At 49.8% G+C, this 17,220-nt stretch overlaps 1 protein-coding gene across 2 annotated transcripts; it reads right to left on the bottom strand.

Moving 5' to 3' along the window:
* Window positions 1–2,707: 2,707 nt before the first annotated feature.
* CD59 (CD59 molecule (CD59 blood group)) lies at window positions 2,708–16,469 on the bottom strand. Of its 2 annotated transcripts, none has more exons than XM_036107193.2 (4): window positions 16,348–16,469; window positions 12,272–12,350; window positions 8,702–8,800; window positions 2,708–3,881 (listed from the first exon to the last, which is right to left on the bottom strand). In XM_036107193.2, the coding sequence occupies exons 2-4, from the start codon at window positions 12,330–12,332 to the stop codon at window positions 3,679–3,681; spliced, it is 363 nt and encodes a 120-aa protein (XP_035963086.1). In that variant the 5' UTR covers window positions 12,333–12,350; window positions 16,348–16,469; the 3' UTR covers window positions 2,708–3,678. The 2 variants fall into 2 exon arrangements, with proteins under 2 accessions (XP_035963086.1, XP_035963076.1); XM_036107183.2 differs by lacking the exon at window positions 16,348–16,469 and adding an exon at window positions 16,182–16,337.
* Window positions 16,470–17,220: the final 751 nt, after the last annotated feature.

Raw genomic sequence — 17,220 nt, 5'->3', positions numbered from 1 at the left:
CTCTGGTCAATTTCTACTTAGGCCAAAGCCAGTGGAGTGGATGCGACAATGTGGTCACTGGAGATTCTCAGGTCTCTTTAGTTTTAACCACCCTGGACTCGTGTAACCTGCGTTTTTATTACAGCCCACTTCCTACCTGCCAGACACTTTACAAATGCACTTTACGAACGTGAGATCCCAAGCCTCACAACAATTCTTTGAGCGATGGGCAGGAAGCCAGAGTTCAGAGAGGGTCCAAAAACTTGTCTAGAGACAGCCAATTCGTGGCAGAGACAGGATCAGAACCCGGGCCTCCAACTATAAAATCCACCCACTGAACTGCTACTATACTGAAACGAAATAATTACGAGAGGCAGTGGGCCCTGGAAACAGACTGTGGCAAACACAGTATTTTGTAATTTTATCATGTTTCCGGAAAGGCCTAACTGGGTTCTATAAAGCTCATCCCGTTGGCTAACCTAACTGTTCAGTGAAAACAACCGTACTGAAAGTTTTTGTTTCTAAGAAGAGGCAGGAATCATTTGCTTCAAAGCAAAAAAGCACCCGGCTCTCCCTCCAGGCTTTTTCCCAAAGTCACGCTGGTGTGTGCTCAAGGCAGTGTGCAAAGGATGCGGGGCAGTAGAGGGGGGCTGCCTTGGGGAGCTGAGTGTGAACCCTAGACCTGCCAACGTGTTACCCTGGTGACTGGGAGCAATTCAGCTAACTTCTCCAAATGTAGTTTTCTCTTAAGCAAAGTGAGATGATAGCACAGATGGAAATACATGTAGACCACAGAGCAGAGAACCCCGCACCAAGTTCCCCTTGTCAGAGGGCATGTCAGGTCGGTACTACTTTGGGTCAATTCTGTGCCTTCCCAGTACATCAAGAATCTCTTAGAAATGTTAGCATTAGTTCAGATCTGTTTGCAAGCAAACAAACCCAATATGAGCTAGTGGACTTTGACCACTGATGAGGCACTTACAAGGTGCAGGGTGAAATCATCTGGACCCAAGGACTCAGACATATAAAATAAGGTTCATGCTCTCAGGAGGCCCAAAGTGCAAAACGTGGGCTAGACAGGCTCTTATTTTATCAGGATACATACTACGTGTTAAGTCGTGGGGCCCACTACAAGGACACAGGGGAAATATACCCATACCTTGAGGCTCAGTACCTTCAAGCCTAAGTTGGATGATGGGTCAGCATCCTTCAGGACACACTAGGCGTTCCACTTACTACCCATTGGGTGTATCTTGCATCCATACCTCATTCCCCGAGAGAGAAGATCCGATGGGGGTATGACCACCCAATATTAAACCCAATATGAAAGTTCTTATAAAGCCATACAAAAGCTGTTGACTCTCCAGTCACCTGGCCTTTGCAGGACTACTTTTGGGTCAAGACACCCAATGCTCAGTCCATAGCATGAGTCATAGTAACTTTCTACAGAAAGAAACCTCAAAGCTTAAGGCCATTCATTATGACCATGCTGATTTCAACTCCCAGGAGCCCTCTCCCCATCTCCCCACGTAGCAGCACTCAGATTCTGCTTTAGAGAATTATCCCTTTCTTCGTGCTCTCTGACCCCAGTGTGGGCGCAGGATCCCAAGACAGCAGTCAGACAGTCACACTCTGGAATCCAAATGTTGAGAGCGCGTTCTGGAACTACCCAAATCCTGGCTTCTTGTAGTCTGGTTGGATTCTCCCTCAAAAGGTCCCCCAGATTCATTTTCTGTGTGAGTGAGTCAAAACTGGTTCTGTTTCCTAAAGGCCTATGTGAAAGGCACTGCGCTGATCAGCCGGCGGCCGTGGGTACGGTCGTACTACCCTAGGCAGAAGGAAGCCTCCTGAGCAAAGAGTTCCATGTGGTCTTCTGTCTTGGACAAGAGAATGAAAGACGATGTGAGGAAAGACACCGAGCCAGTGAGGAACCCAGAGCACCAAGGCAATGCTAGGTTTTGGTGAGGAAGCCCCAATTTGTCTCTGTTCGAGGAAGGGCGTCCACAGGAGAAAGCTGACATTGCCCAGGCTCTCTTCTACTAGCTGCAACCACTGGGCACACCGCAGATGCTGCTCTCCTCCTGGGCCAGTTATCACACTCATGCACTTGGTTACATTTTATCTTTGGAAAGACACCCGTCATTCCAGTTTGTCGCACAGATTACATGATCAAGGGGTTTAAAAAAATGTTATTCGTGAAATCCCACCTTCAGCTGCAAAAAGTCAAGCTATGCTGTTAAAGACAGCCAAGATGATAAGAGTACAAGTGTCCTTACATCTATTGGATCTTGAGAATTATTCAGCAACACCCACAAGAAAAGTAAAACTCTACCCTCCTGAAAAGGTGTATCACTATTTAGGAAACCGGGAGAGCTTCCAAAAGCCTCAACATTTGTGATTATGTTAATAACCCTGACAAATGTCTCCTCTGCAAACTGGGCTAAGTCAGCTAGGGGTCAACAGGCTAGGTGTCGGCAGGAAAAAACACACCCCTGTTGCTGTTTACGAGGGCATCTGGAGGTCCCAAGCTGCAGCCCCAGAGCTCTTCTCTTTGTGTTCATAAAGTACACAGACACAGAGGAAGAGACCTGCGACCAGTACTACTTAAAGTAGGCACACTTAATACTGCGAGTCATTTTTAACAAAGAATGTCCCACCGTTCAGTCTTCGACTGTGGGTGACAAAGCCAAGATACTCCACCAATCCGAAACAAAAGTCAGGGGGGTAGTTTTGGGTTTTTTTTGTTTTTTTAAAAGATTTTATTTATTTATTTGACAGATAGAGAGCACAAGTAGGCAGAGAGGCAGGCAGAGGGAGAGGAAGAAGCAGAGTCTCCACTGAGCAGGGAGCCCGACGCGGGGCTCGATCCCAGGACCCTGGGATCATGACCTGAGCCGAAGGCAGCCGCTAAACCGACTGAGCCACCCAGGCACCCCTAGGGGGGTAGTTTTAACACATCATAATTATATGCTGTTTGTTTTTTCTAGTGAAGACAGCAAAGCCCATTCACAACTGAGGAACAGAGGAAAACTTGGATTTTAGCCAACTGCTAGCTCTCGGAAGACAGACCTGGGGGTTCCATACCCTGCTGTGTGGGAAGCTCCCCTCCTTCCCTGCCAGACACCTGCTAGTTGAGAGTACAAAGGTCATTGCGATCACCGCCCCCCCCTCCCCCTGCGCTGAGACTCTCACTGCACCTGACCGACAGCCCACACGTGGGAGCCTGGTCGGGCCTGCATGGCAGCACAGGGGGCCATGAAGGGAGAGGATGAAGGCATTCCCTGGGAGAGGCTGTTGAAAAGAATCCCCTGCCCCAGCCCCCCTCCCCCCCGAAAGCACTGATCAGAGTATTTAATAACTACCTCCCAGCCATCGGAGGGGAAATGACCAGGGCATGCAGAGAATCTAAGGTACTCAAGCTGTCACAGCGAGGCTGCTCTTGCAAAAAGCCGAGGAAGAAGCATGTGACCTAGCTCAGATCATGCATGCTTCACCCTTACATTTTGTCCCTCTGACGGGTCTTCGCTGCCGGCGGGACTGGTCTTCAAAGTCTCTCAGAGTCTCTCTCTTAACCACGTGGCTCGAGCTAGTTTTAGTCTTGCCCAGCGGGATCCAGGTGAAAAATGTGGAAGGCAGCAGCCAAGGAAATAAGAAATATACAGAAACGGACGGTTTAGGAGAAGGCCTCCCGGTGTTGATTTAGAGCCAAAGGGTCCAGGCTGCGGCCAGCAGGGGGCTCAGCAGCAGAGCCGTGCTGCTGGCACCTGGGGCCGCGGCGTTCCTGTTACACAGGTCCTGCTGGCAACAGTTGTACTTGAGCTTCCCCAGCCCCAAGGCTTTGGAGATGAAGTTGTAATTGCAATCATCCAACTTCCAACAGCGGTGGTAAAAAAGGTTTGGCTCTGTGGGGGAAAGACACACACAAGGGTAAGCAAGCCCGCGGGTACAGTTCGGTACCTGCCTTTGACCTCTCGATTCTATTTGCTAGAACTTAGCTACTCATGGAAGTAGAGACTTCTGGGCGACAACAGGTACCCTCATTGGGCTAGGGAACGACTGAGCAAATGATGATACAGCTCAAGATGTAGAACTTTTCCCTAAAAACAAAGGTTCATCAGAGCCCGTAAAGTTTGTGGTGCAATAACCAATCACGCTGGTGTTTTAGAGGTTTGCTAAGATTTTTAAACCCATATTCCCTTTGATCCAACAATCCTACGTCTAGAATTGACTTTATGATGTTACTTGTGAAAAAGGTTAAGGTAGATGCTCGAGAATGGTCATGGCATCACCATCTGTCACAGCAAGAAACTAAAAGACAAAAATCAGTCCATTACTAAAGAAACGTTTGAAGAAATAAGGGTAGAGTTCCATACAATGGAAATCCAGGTAGAAAAGGAAGGACACAGGCCTGCATGTGTTGAAGTGGAGTCTGAGTTAAAAAAAAAAATGTAGAAAAATGGATAAATTGGACCCCATTAAAATAAAAAACTTTTGTGCATCAGTGGGCACTGTAGAAAACAAAAAGACAACCCACAAAGAGGGAGAAAATGTTTGCAAATCATATATATGATGAGTCTAGTACCCAGAATATAGAAAACATTCTTACAACTCATTAATAAAAATACAAACATAAGCAAAGGATGCAGAGATTTCTTCAAAAAAAGATATACAAATGGCCCATCAGCACATGAAAAGATGTTCAGTATCATCAGTCATTAGGAAAATACAAATCAAAACCGCAATGAGCTTCCCTTCACACCCAGAACGAGTGTTGACAAGGAAGTGGAGAAACTGGAAACCTCCGTTCCCACCACTGGGGGGAAGGCAAAATGGTGCTGATACTCTGGAGAAGTCTGGCAATTACTCAAAAAGTTAAAAATAGAGTTACAAATACCATATGATCCAGTAATTCCACTGCTGGGCATTTACCCAAAGAAAACAAAAACACTAATTTGAAAAGATACATGCACCTCTACGTTTATAGTAGCATTATTTACAATAGCTGAGACATGGAAGCAACCCATGTGTCCATTGGTAGATGAATGGATAAAGATGTGGTACACACACACACACACACTGGAGTATCACATGGCCAGAAAAAAGGATGAGATCATGCCATTGGAGACAACATACATGGATGGACCTAGAGGGTACTATGCTTAGTACAGACTCAGGGTACTATGCTCAGTACAGACGGAAAAAGACAAATCCTGTATGATTCTACTCATAAGTGGAATCTAAAAAATAAATAAACAGCAGAATCAGACCTATAAATACAGAGAATAAACTGGTGATTGCCAAGAGGGAAGGAGGGGGGCGGTTGGGAAAAACAGGTGAAGGGGAGAGGGAGATCCAGGACTCCAGTTATGGAACGCAGGTCACGGGCAGACAGACTGCATAGGACATACAGTCAACGCTACCGGGACAGCGGTATGAGGGCCACGGGATGGGTACGCTTGTGAACACGGCAGCACGCGCACACTTGTCAAATGCTAAGTTATACACTGAAACTACTCTACTATTGTGTGTCAACTATACCCCCCGCCCCAAAAAAGAGTTACCATATGACCTAGCAATTCCACTTCTAAGTATGTGAACCCAGGAGAACTGAAAACTACGTTCACACGAAAGCTTGTACACAAATGTTCAGAGCAGCATTATTTGCAACAGCTACCAAGTGGAAACCCAGATGTCCGTCGGCTGGTGAATGGATCAACACAATGTGGTCGCTCCACGCAATGGAGTGTGATTCAGCCACAAAAAGGACTGGACGTACCGACACGTGCCATGACATGGGTGAACCTTAAAAACACTCTGCTCGGTGGAAAAAGCCAGTCACAGAGGCCACACCCACTGTATGATTCAGTTCACAGTAAGTGAACAGGCAAATCCATGGAGATGGCAAGTCGATTAGTAACTGTTAGGGTATGTGGGAGGGAGGGGCAGGGAGTGACTGCTGATGGGTATGGGCTTTCTTTCTGGGATGAAAATATTCTGGAGTTAGTGGTGATAGTGGTGCAACCCTGTGAATATACTAAAAGCCACTGAACAGTACACTGTAAAATGTACATTTTCTGGTATGTGAGTTTTATCTCAATAGGATGGATGCAGACCAGGATGTAGAATGGGGGCCATATGCATAAATGAAGTGTGTGTCTGGGGGTAAATGCATTCATTTTCTCTGGAAAGATTCCCAAGGAGCTTAACAGTGTTGCCTTCCCAGAAGCCTATCTTTCATTTATATATTTCTGTATGGATTGAGATTTTTTTTTTAAGTCATTGGATGGATTTATTTTCAAAATATTTTAAACTTCATTTAAATATCATTGGACTATTCAGTAATACAGGAAGAATTAAAAAAAAAAAAAAATGCCATTATGGTCCAACTTTTGCACACATGGAAAAATAAAGGCCCAAAATATCTATGCCAAATATCTTATTGTGGTTTTTGACTATTCAGAAAAATGATGTTAAGGGAAAAACAGTGTGCTGGTTGAGAGGCATTATGGTCAATTTTCCTCTCCAAAAATAACTGTGTGCCAAGACCACGGTGTGCTAGCTGCTGGGGACACCCCAACAGAGAAGGGATGGTCCTGGCCCTGGGATCACTCTCTCATCCTCTGTGCTGGAAAGAAAAAAACCCATACATATGCCTATTTCCTTATTAAGGGCTTGTTGTAACTAACTTCATTTCATTCATAGCTGGGAACAAAACTACATTTATAATGCAGATATAACTGTCTCATCCTCCCCCTCGGAGGGGATGAGCGCTTGGGCTGGATTTTAATGAAATTTGGTCAAGTGGCAGAGGCCACAGACTGTTCTAGTGACTCTACTTTCTTGGGTCATAAGTATTTAAGTGGATGCTTCTACTAGTGAACTAGAGGATGCTGTTGAACAGGACAAGTTACTGCTTTATGTAATCCTAATCAGGAATTGGAGCTGGAAAAACATTCAAGTGACCAGAATTTTAACTGGGGGAGCCTAACAGCCCAGAGAAAGCAGATAGTAGTTTATTAATAATTGCTACCAATGAATGAATCATTTACTACGTGGCCTGCAGTGAGCCAAGCACTCTACTTCAATGATCTCATTTGCATAACAACCTATGATGGTGAGCTTCTCACCAAGCCACTAGCAGAATTACCCAAATAAGGTGGATTACCAGAGTCCCCAGAATGTTAAGAGTTTCTCTCTGCTGGGCGCATCATCCCTGATCTCTTTGAAGACTTAGTTTGAGTCTAACTTCACCAAGCAACAGTCCCTCATTGTTCTTGGCACCTCTACGTGCGCCCCTCATTCATAAGGTCATTCCAGCAATGATCACTCGGTGCCGTCACCAAAGGCTTATGCCACAGTCTAAGTACATGGTTTACAGTTCTGGGACAGGCTGGGACACCAGTAAATAGTGGTTGAATGAACACCTAACACCTGCCTCCTCTCTTCTAGACTCTCTGTATAGCACCAACATACCCATTTTCTCCTCTATCTGTCCCACTGACCCTGGGAGAGAAATATTCCTCTTTTACAGTGGGGGAGAGGGTAGGGCGTAGCTAGAGTAGTGGAACGATTTCTCCACCGGAGTACCTGACTTTTCACTCGTGTTTATGACGACAGTGTGCCCTGCCTCTCCCAGGAGATGTCAATCCCAGCTGGAGGGGGACTGAGGTGCTCTGGTAGGATCTGTCTTACTGTAAGGTCAGAATGTCTGTATTTCAAGAACTGCTATCATCACATGTCAAGCTGAAGTTTTGGGACTTAAGTTCATAAGAAGAAAAATATTTATCCTTTAAAATTATCCTTCAAAAAAAATAGATTTTATCCTTTAGAGGAGTTTGAGATTCACAGCAAAATTGAGCAGAAAGTACAGAGTTCTCATTTAGCCCCTGGGACCCCCATCCCTACCCTAAAGAACCTGTTCTTAGCGCCCCACCAGAGTGGTCCACTTGTTACAACTCCTCCTCACCTCTACCGTCCAACACACACATTTCATAAACCAAAAAACACAGGCAGAGAGAACTTACTGGAGGCAGGACAGAGATTGGAGTTCAGAGCTCCTAACTGCAAATCTAATTCTTACTCTACACATAATATTGCCTTTATTCTCTCATTTGGAAATTACACTTTTTGTAGTTGGGGAGGGGTCCAAGAGACACAGATGATCAAGGTTAACTTGACATATGTGCTCACACATAACTGGTTTTCAAATATCTGTGGGACGAATGGCTACATTCTCTCCAGGGGCCTTACTGCGCTTTCTACATTAACAATGAATGATCGTGGTCCCCCTCCAGAATCAAGGACCTTGCATACGTAGGGCTCGGAATGTTACCCACATTCTAGGACTTTACATCAAAATGATCAGATCGTCCACTCTGACAGGATAATTCTGATGTGTCCTTACTTATTGAGGGATTTCTCCTTTCTGGGGAAATCAATCTTCTCCTCCTTTCTATCAGGTTTTTCTGAACCTGTGGGTCTCCCGAGCCTTTTATGAGTTTACTGGACATGTTCAGCATTCCCTGATGATGCCCCTGGAAGGACTTTGTGGTAGAGGGTAGAAAAATAGAATAACCTTGAAGGGTGCTTTTATTTTTATTTCTTAGATGGTAACCATTACTTGTTGAATACAGGTCTCATGAGAATAAGCGTGGCACACATTTTTTCCCAGGCCCTCATCATCCTGTTACCCTGAGGAGACGGGGAAGGGGCAGGCTCTTACCGGCTTTGACCAAAAGACACGCATCAAGATTAAGCGAACAAACGGTGGTGGTATTGCACGCAACATTGTCAGGACAGGTGTAACATGTCAGGCTATGACCTAGAATCAAGAACACACCCTGTCAGCGCTTGTAAGATCTCCACTGACTTGCCCCCCCACCCCTGGCAGCAGAAGGGAGCCCACCATCGCCACTAGTATGAGGCTGAGGTCGGCAACTCATAGCCTGCTTCCGTTCCCATACGAACCTGTAGCAGATATATTTTCCCAACCTCAAGCTACAGTTCCAGCAGCATTTTTTGGACCCTGATACAAGTGCAAAAGGAATTTCCATATTTCAAAATCCACATAACTGGGATACCTGGGTGGCTTAGTCAGTTAAGTGTCTGCCTTCGGCTCAGGTCGTGATCCCAGGGTCCTGGGATCGAGCCCCGCATTGGGCTCCCTGCTCAGCAGGAAGCCTGCTTCTCCCTCTCCCACTCCCCCTGCTTGTGTTCCTCAATCTCTCTCTCTGACAAATAAATAAATAAAATTAAAAAAAAAAACCCAAAAGCCCAAAAAACAAAATCCACATAACCATGCAATTGAGAAGTTTCCTCTTGCCTTCAACTAGAAGTGATAAAAAAAAAAAAAAAGAAGTGCTTAATCTGCAATGTAATGACATATTAAAAGGAAACTACCCCGAGAAAAAACTAACAGAATTCTATAAATGCCTTCCAGGCCATGAATATGCTCTTTTTGATCACATTCTCCTAGACTGATACTCAGTTATTTGGCAGTACATATCTGTGTGAAAAGACATTTTCAAAGACGAAATATGTAAAATCTCATAGAAGAATGTCATGGTTAAACCCAGACCCAGTGTGGGTTTTAGAACCCAAGAGCTGACTTGTAGTTCTAAGGCCAAAGCCTACATTCATCACGCAGGGAGGGGAATTTTCCAGAAGGCCAGAAGAAAGTGGCTCCTCACTATCTGAGCACCACAGGAGTCAAGCGCTCTATAACATATAAAATGGCCATGCTTGCCTTCACAGGTGTGAAATCCCACCTAGCAGAGGACCCTCTGATTTGGGAAGGTTCCAGATTAACCTTTGAAATGTCAGTCCAAAAAACGCTCCCCCACCCACTTTGTTTGCAGATGACAGATGCCTGAAGAGGTGAAGTGGCTCACCCAAGGACACCGAAGGACACCCAAAGCAGCATGGCCGGAGCCAGCCCCCACACCCAGGGGCCAGGCTCCGTTAGCCCACTCTGCCTCCTCCCTCCCAATGTTAGTTAGCGTTAGTCGTGCCTGTGTGAAGGGGGGCCACCATGAGAAGGGACAAAGATGCGATTTTTCTGTAGTCCCCTCCCTGTTCCAGATGTGTACACCTGCGTGGGAGGGGAGGATGAAAGAGGGAAGAATGTTCTAGCCTGGATACTGGGGAGGGCCATCTGAAAAGGCTGTTCTGAGGACTGACTCTTCTGCTGGCTACAGCCAGACCTCTTCTGGCTTCTTGACAGATGAACCAAAGCTCACACTTGGAACTTGTGGGGGGCAGAAATACAGCTAACATGTTCATTCGGCGTGCAGAGATCCTGTGTGCCTCCACGCTAAGCTCTTGATCTTTGCAGAACTGTTATGACAGGTAGGCTCAGTGATCTCCGGCCCCATGTTTGAAGAGAAAACAGGACTAAAATGTTAACTAACTTGTCCAAAGTCTCACGTTACAAATGAGAGTTGGGACTCAAACCCAGGCCATTGGTGCTGAAACCCAAGCTTGGTTTAACCATGACGTTCTTCTAACGGTCCAGAGCGGGAAAGAGAAGGAAAGAGCACAAACTGTGCAGGGATCCGACTCTGGGCTAACAGAGGTGAGAGGAAGACGCCCCTGCATTTTCCTCAGAGCCCAGGCAGCAGCCAGGGACGCGTCTCCCCTGGGTGCGCTCATGCTCCAGACAGACCCTGACTCTCTGTGCAAGGGCCGGGAACCTGTCACAGAGCAGCTGCTGGCCCCAAACCCAATCCTGCTCCGTAAGCAGATGCCGGCTGCTGGAGCTCGGGCATCACCGGGCGATTCCGCCCACAGGGACTACACCAGGCAGAAGAACAGAGACAGTCACGTCATGTTGTCACAGGCATGAGCCACATGAGTACCCGCCCCGGCTGGGAGTGACACAGGTGGGCAGGGAGGGTCATGAAGCCACAACAGCACCCGCCCCGCACCAGCTGGGAGTGACAGAGGTGGGCAGGGAGGGTCATGAAGCCACATCAGCACCTGCCCCGCCACGGCTGGGAGTGACAAAGGTGGGCAGGGAGGGTCATGACCGCTCTTTTTTTCTCCGAAAGGTAGAGCATATTCAAATGTGTCCTTGGGCTAGTTCCTTCTTTGCTTCAGTTCCCTCAACTGTAAAATGGGAAGAACAACCATGATCCCTCATGGTGTGGCTGGAAAGGTTAAGTGAGACCGGGGCTTGGCACAGTCCCTAGGACACAGAAAGAATTCAATATATGGGAGCTGCTAAAGCTAATAATATCCAAGACATGCTCTGACACAGCAGAGATCTGTTCCTTGCTCATTGCATTGCTACCTCCCTTTCTGCCTCTCCCCCACCAAAAAACCCTGAAAAACTGGCAGAACTAACTGGACAGAGGCAGAAAAAAAAAATTGATCCTTATCATGAAGCAAAGCAAATAACACAGGTGGGGTTTTTTGTTTGTTTGTTTTTTGTTTTAAAGATTTATTCATTTATTTGAGAGCGAGTGAGGGAGCAGGGGAAGGGGCAGAGGGAGAGGGAGAAGCAGACTCCCTATTGCGTGGGGTGCCTGATGCGGGGCTTGATCCCACGACCCTGAGGCGAAATCAAGAGTCAGTCTACCTGACTGAGCACCCAGGCGCCCCAGTAACAGAGGTGTCTCTACCGTTCCAGAACTAAGACTCAGGAACACACAACTACTGGGGAAGGAGTTCGGAGCAGCCACTCGGGTGCCAGTCCATCTGGGGCTCAAGTTCAGGTTGCACCACTTCTGTGTGACATTTTACAATTAGTTCACCTCTTCGGGCCTTAGTCTGGTCATTTATAAGATGATGGCAAAACCAGGAGCTACTCCATGGCGCTGACAGGAGGATTCAGTAAGCGGGTGCGTACGAAACACTGGGAAGGGCGGCAGCACACGAGTGCCGTGAGCTAGCCGTCACCGCTGCTCCCAGGGCCGTCGTCCTCACCCCCACACGGCGGACGCCCCCGCACGGAGCTCAGCACCCTAAAGATGGCGCCCACTGGGGTCCCCAACAGCTGGCGAGAGGCAGAAACTTCAGCTGCTGCGTGTACCCCCTGCCCTGCTCCCCCCGAAAAGCTACTCTGTCACCCAGGTCGGGCTGTCACTCAGGAAGGTGCTCCAAGGAGGGCACGGCTGTAATGCAGGAAGGAGCGGTCACACGGCCCTGGACCTGTTACACTGGAAGGCAAAAGAAGCAAAGCCAGGTCCGAGGCCAGGGGCATCTGCTCCGTCTTCCTGAGGCCTGAGAGAAACGAAGCTTATGATCAAGCTGACCTAGATGGTCTGGATCCACGTCCCCTTGGACCACTCACCTGAATGGCAGAGGACAGCCAGGACGAGCAGGTGCAGGATGAATCCTCCTTTGCTTCTCATGGTGATTGTCCACAGAATCTGGAAGGAAGGGACGCAGAGGGTTGTCACGCACCAACAAAGGACTGCTGGCTATTTCAGAAACCAACAGTTGGAAGGCCTGGAGCCTTCAGGAAACACGGGGAAGGAGCTAGCAGAGCAAGAAGTGGTTTGGGGTGCCATGAACCAGGGTGCTCTCCTGGTCCCTCCTCTTGCCCCCAAACCTCAGGTTACTGAAGAAATGCTCGCCGTCCTGGTGGGAGGGGCAGCTATGGGGAGTCAACGCACACGGGGCCAAGCGTCGGCAATACCCGGGCCCTGCCCCAGCTCTCACCTTGGGTGGCCAGGAATAAACAGTTACCTTTGAATAAACCTCAGTCCCTCCAAGCCACAGTGGTCACGATCATGCAGTGGGGGTGGCACTCTCTTCCCCAGAAGGGTTGTTGAGTCAAATGAGAATGTGAGAAAAATACTTAATACAGCAACTACAATTCCCACTCTGCGGGCCCAGCCCCAAGCTGCTGGCGGAGCAGGGGGGCCTAGCAAGGGCCACCTCTGCAGGCCACGCCACCACGTGTGTCAGACCCCAGGGGTGAGTCTGGAGGGCACCAGCAGGCCTTCTGCAGCAGAACAGGAGGCAAAGTTTAGCATGCACAGAAGCTCCGGCTCCCCACCTTAGCCAGGGTGATGGAGACAGTGCCTTGGTCACCTCCTCCCCTCTGGGGAAGTAAAGAGGGGTCCCACTAACTTTGATGACCAGTCCCCTTACATTTACGCCTACGTGTGCGGCAGGGAGCATCAGGGGAGGAAACGGGAGGGCTGAAATGCCTCAGCCCCTCCTTTCACCTGACAAGGAAGCCAAAACACAGAGAAGGTTCTCACTGTCTAAGTCTAAGCCTCGAGTCTCCCAATCCCGCCCCTACTTCCCTGACCCCACCCCCTGAAACAAGGAGGCAAGAGCGCCTCTAAAGCAGGGTGCTCCACGCTCTCCTCCTCTCAGCCCCACCGGCCGGCCTCGCAGACAGCAGGGGTTCTTGCTGGGCGAGCCCCCACCGCCCCTCAGTTAGGAATGTCATCCCTATACCTCTGAAGGTCATCTGCTGCTCAGAAATTGGCTGATCAAGGTCAGGCGAGGGTTGAAAAGCAGAAAGAACAGGTTCTGGCCTTGCCCAAAGAAGAAAACACCGAGCAGGTCAGGCCCGGAGGAAAGAGACAGGTTGCCTTCTGATGTGTGGGGAAACAGGAAGAAAATCAAACGGAGCCTGGCCTTTCTTTACAAGTAACCCCCACTTCCCTCTGGCGTCTTCAGAATCTACAACAGCCTCCGTATGGCCACCTCCCGCCCCCCCGCCGGCCCCGCAGGGGGTTAGCTGCCCTCAGCAGCCCTGCACAGTGAGGCCGTGAGGGGTGCAGGCGTCACCGCCCCCCAGCCACATTTGCCTCAGCTATGACAAGGGGCAGGCGCTGAGGTGCTTCCCAACACCGTGAGGACTCAGTGAGAGAAAACAGTATGTGCTTGAGACACAGCCAAGCCCAGGGAAGTGGCGGATGTTACCAACCACAGGCCTCCTGCCCTGACTCAGACAGGCATGTCTACTGCACCTCCCGTTCCGAGGACCTGCGGATCGTGGATCTTTCTTCCTGGTCCCTGACCCTGAGAGGTGGGTGTCCTGAGGTCTCCGCACCCTAATGGATGGGGAAGAGGCCTCAGCACCTCCTGCTGGCACCCCGTGCCCTTTGCCCGGAGCCAGATGAGGGACACGGAAGAGCCCCATCCACTCTCCCCTCGCCCGTGAGTGGCCCGGGCCTCGGCACCCTGCCAGCTCCCCGCCTGGCTTCTCTCGCTCAGGAGTTTCTGTTTTGGAAAATACAAAAGCTGCAGGCATGGATGAACCTCCGGAAGGCTACTCCCTACCTACCCTGGGGTTATACATTTGCCACCAGAGTAAATATCCACAGTTTGAGAAATATTGCCACCCCCCTCAAGGAACATTCTGAGGTCTGTGTGCCTTCCTTAAGAAGTGGGAGTGAAGGGGCGCCTGGGTGGCTCAGTCGTTAAGCGTCTGCCTTCGGCTCAGGTCATGATCCCAGGGTCCTGGGATCGAGCCCCACATCGGGCTCCCTGCTCGGCGGAAAGCCTGCTTCTCCCTCTCCCACTCCCCCTGCTTGTGTTCCCTCTCTCGCTGTGTCTCTCTCTGTCAAATAAATAAAATCTTTAAAAAAAAAAAAGAAGTGGGAGTGAGATGGCCCCGTGGTGAACAGGAACAGCTGCTGTGGGGTCATGACAACGGTCCGTGAAATATTAACAGCCACGTTGTTCTCCACGAACAGGTGCCAAACTGATTTCCACGAATTATCTCCATTAGTTCTTATAACACCCTAGAAATTAAGGCCTATTATTTTACTGATAAGAAGGTGCGGTTAAATACCTTGCTCAGAATTACCCAGCCAGTAAAGAGCAGAGCCAAGGTTTAAACCCTGGTCCGTTGCCCAGGCCCCTGACCACTACTCTGTGACACATGAACTCGGTCGGGAAGTGCAAATTCACCACTTCTCACGCATAGCAGGCTTCAAATTGTACCTGACTCTAGGTGGATTCCAGAGCCAACAGATTAAGCCAGACAAGGCAGGGCAAAGTGGTAGAAAAGAGGCGTTTCCCCGAGAACTGAACACCTAGTAATCTCTGGGTTAACTACCGTGTTTGAAGTCTCTCCCTCCATTTCAGAAATTGTTTATTATCACAAGCTAACGTGACAGAGGCGCTGTGTCTCTAAATCTGCAAAATGTATGGGCTGATCTGCTTAGAAAGAAGGAGAGGTATTGCAGTTGAGTAGGGGTGGGGAGCCAGGTCTCCGCTGGGACCCCCTGGCCTCTTTAGGAAAGTCACCACCCGGTAAGAACACGATTTTTAAAAGAATCAGCTGGTCACAGCGGGCGGCGCCTTCAGAATGGACACAGCGGATGACCGAGAGTAGGGAAAACACCCTCAAAAAGGACACGCTGCGCAAGGCGCGGAGCTAGCGCCTTCACGAGGTGCCCCCCAAAGGAGTGTACGATTTCACGAACGGGGCCTCCCGCGGGCAGAGCGTCAGGATCCGCGGCCTGCGGGAGTCGGTGTGGGCTGCTGCAGGCCCCCCGCGAGGGGCCGTTTCCCGGACACCGTGCACTTGCGGCGGCGAGGGGAGAAACGGAACATGTTAACCTGGCACATTTCTAGGACCCGGGGAGCGCCTACTTCTCCTGAAACCACCGCACACACCACTAGTTAACAGTTCTTTAAAATCCCGCTGTCACACTCCGGGAGGGGTGTAGCCCCTCCAAACGAAACGTCACACCAGACTTGCACTTAGAATGTCTCCGTTTCGGCCCGCCCTTTCCCCCACAATTCCAAATTTGTCGGTCTCGACCAGGTCTGTTACCACTCGGCGGGGAGGGGGTGCGGGCTAACCTCCTTTCAAGGCGCGACTTTTCTTCCCTAAGTTACAACAGCTTCCCTTCAGAGTGACGCGAGGACACGGTGGGGGTTTCGGGAAGATACTCCCGACGCAATGGAGAGCACGGCGCGCGGAATTTGGGGTGTTTCGTAAAGAGCGCCCTCTCCCTCCCCCCTCCCCCGCATCCCCGCGCTTCTCTTTTTGTTAACAAAGGAGGCCAGCGTTCCGCCGGGCTCTCTGCGGAGGGGCTTCAGGGGCGGGAATGCTGCGGGCCGCGGGCGGCACGGAGGGGTCTGCGGAGGGAGGCCGAAGCACCTCCGTCGGTCCGGGGTTTCCGCCGGCCCGGGCCCAGATGCCGGTGAGCGCACGCGCCGGCTTAAGATGGCTGCGGCTGCAGGCTGGGGGTGCAGCTCGGCCCCCTCCCCGCCTCGGATCTTACCTGCCTGCACCCGGGGTCCCGTTGCTAACACCGCGCGGCTTGCGCGCTCCGCCCCGCCCGTGTTTATAGCCCGTGTGGGCCGGGCTCCGCCCCTTCCCGCAGGCCCCACCCCCGCCGAGGCTCCTGCCGGGACCCGGGGGCCGCGCGTCTGCGAGTCCAAGGTCACCTCAGTCCCAGCTCGGTGTGCAGACCCTTGGCACTCACCGCGCGCTCCCGAGCGAAGGCCCGCCAACCACCTCTGGCCAGGCAGCCGGGCAGCCACTTCTCGCAGGGTGACTCAGGCTCTCCGCCCAGGTTCAGAAAAACACCGTACCACGAATAGGTTAAGACCTTTAAGATCCCTGAAACGGAAAATTTGTAGTGTCTTCCTCCGATTTGTTACAGGAAACAAAAATAGGAAGCTCCATGACTTCTGATTTTCCCTTCGTTTAAAAAAATATATTAAGATGTTTCAAAAAACGTTCTTGTGCCCGTGCCAAGCTCCCACTTGGCGGGGCTGTCAGGTTATCCAACCCTGCTGCAGCCGGAGTCTCTTTTTTTTTTTTTTGGCATGAATGCATGAGATACATTTTACTCAGGGAAATCATATGATAACCGATTATGACATGTGCCTTCTACCATGATCCTCTGGTGGCTTTGGGATGTCAGGGAATGAGTTTCAGTTGGTGGTGCCCAAATCTTGGTTTTCTTCTGTAGAAATGGGAGTCTCAAATCAGGACTTGCTTTGGTATTTAAAATGTGTCTGCTTAAAACAGTGAATACATGTATTTCCTTGTTTACAAAACTCTTTCACATGCATTATCTCATACACATCCTATTAGCCGTTCCCTCCTTGGAACTCTTGGATTCTGAGATGCCACCCTCTCCTGGTTTTGCTTCCAGCTTCTTGATCTTTCAGTCCTGAGTGTTGCCAGGGTTGGACTGAGACTGTTACTGTGTGCTCCCTGGAAGAGGACACTGCATCCACTTAGTTTCGCCTTGGGGATATGTATAATTTGCAGATAATTTGCAAATCTTTATTCTCCATCCCTCACCACTC

The sequence above is a fragment of the Halichoerus grypus genome, chromosome 11 (assembly GCF_964656455.1).
Source record: "Halichoerus grypus chromosome 11, mHalGry1.hap1.1, whole genome shotgun sequence".
In the NCBI taxonomy this organism is placed as follows: Eukaryota; Metazoa; Chordata; class Mammalia; order Carnivora; family Phocidae; genus Halichoerus; species Halichoerus grypus.
Note: the sequence above shows the minus strand (reverse complement) of the source record. Positions and strands in the feature narration are given on the sequence as shown.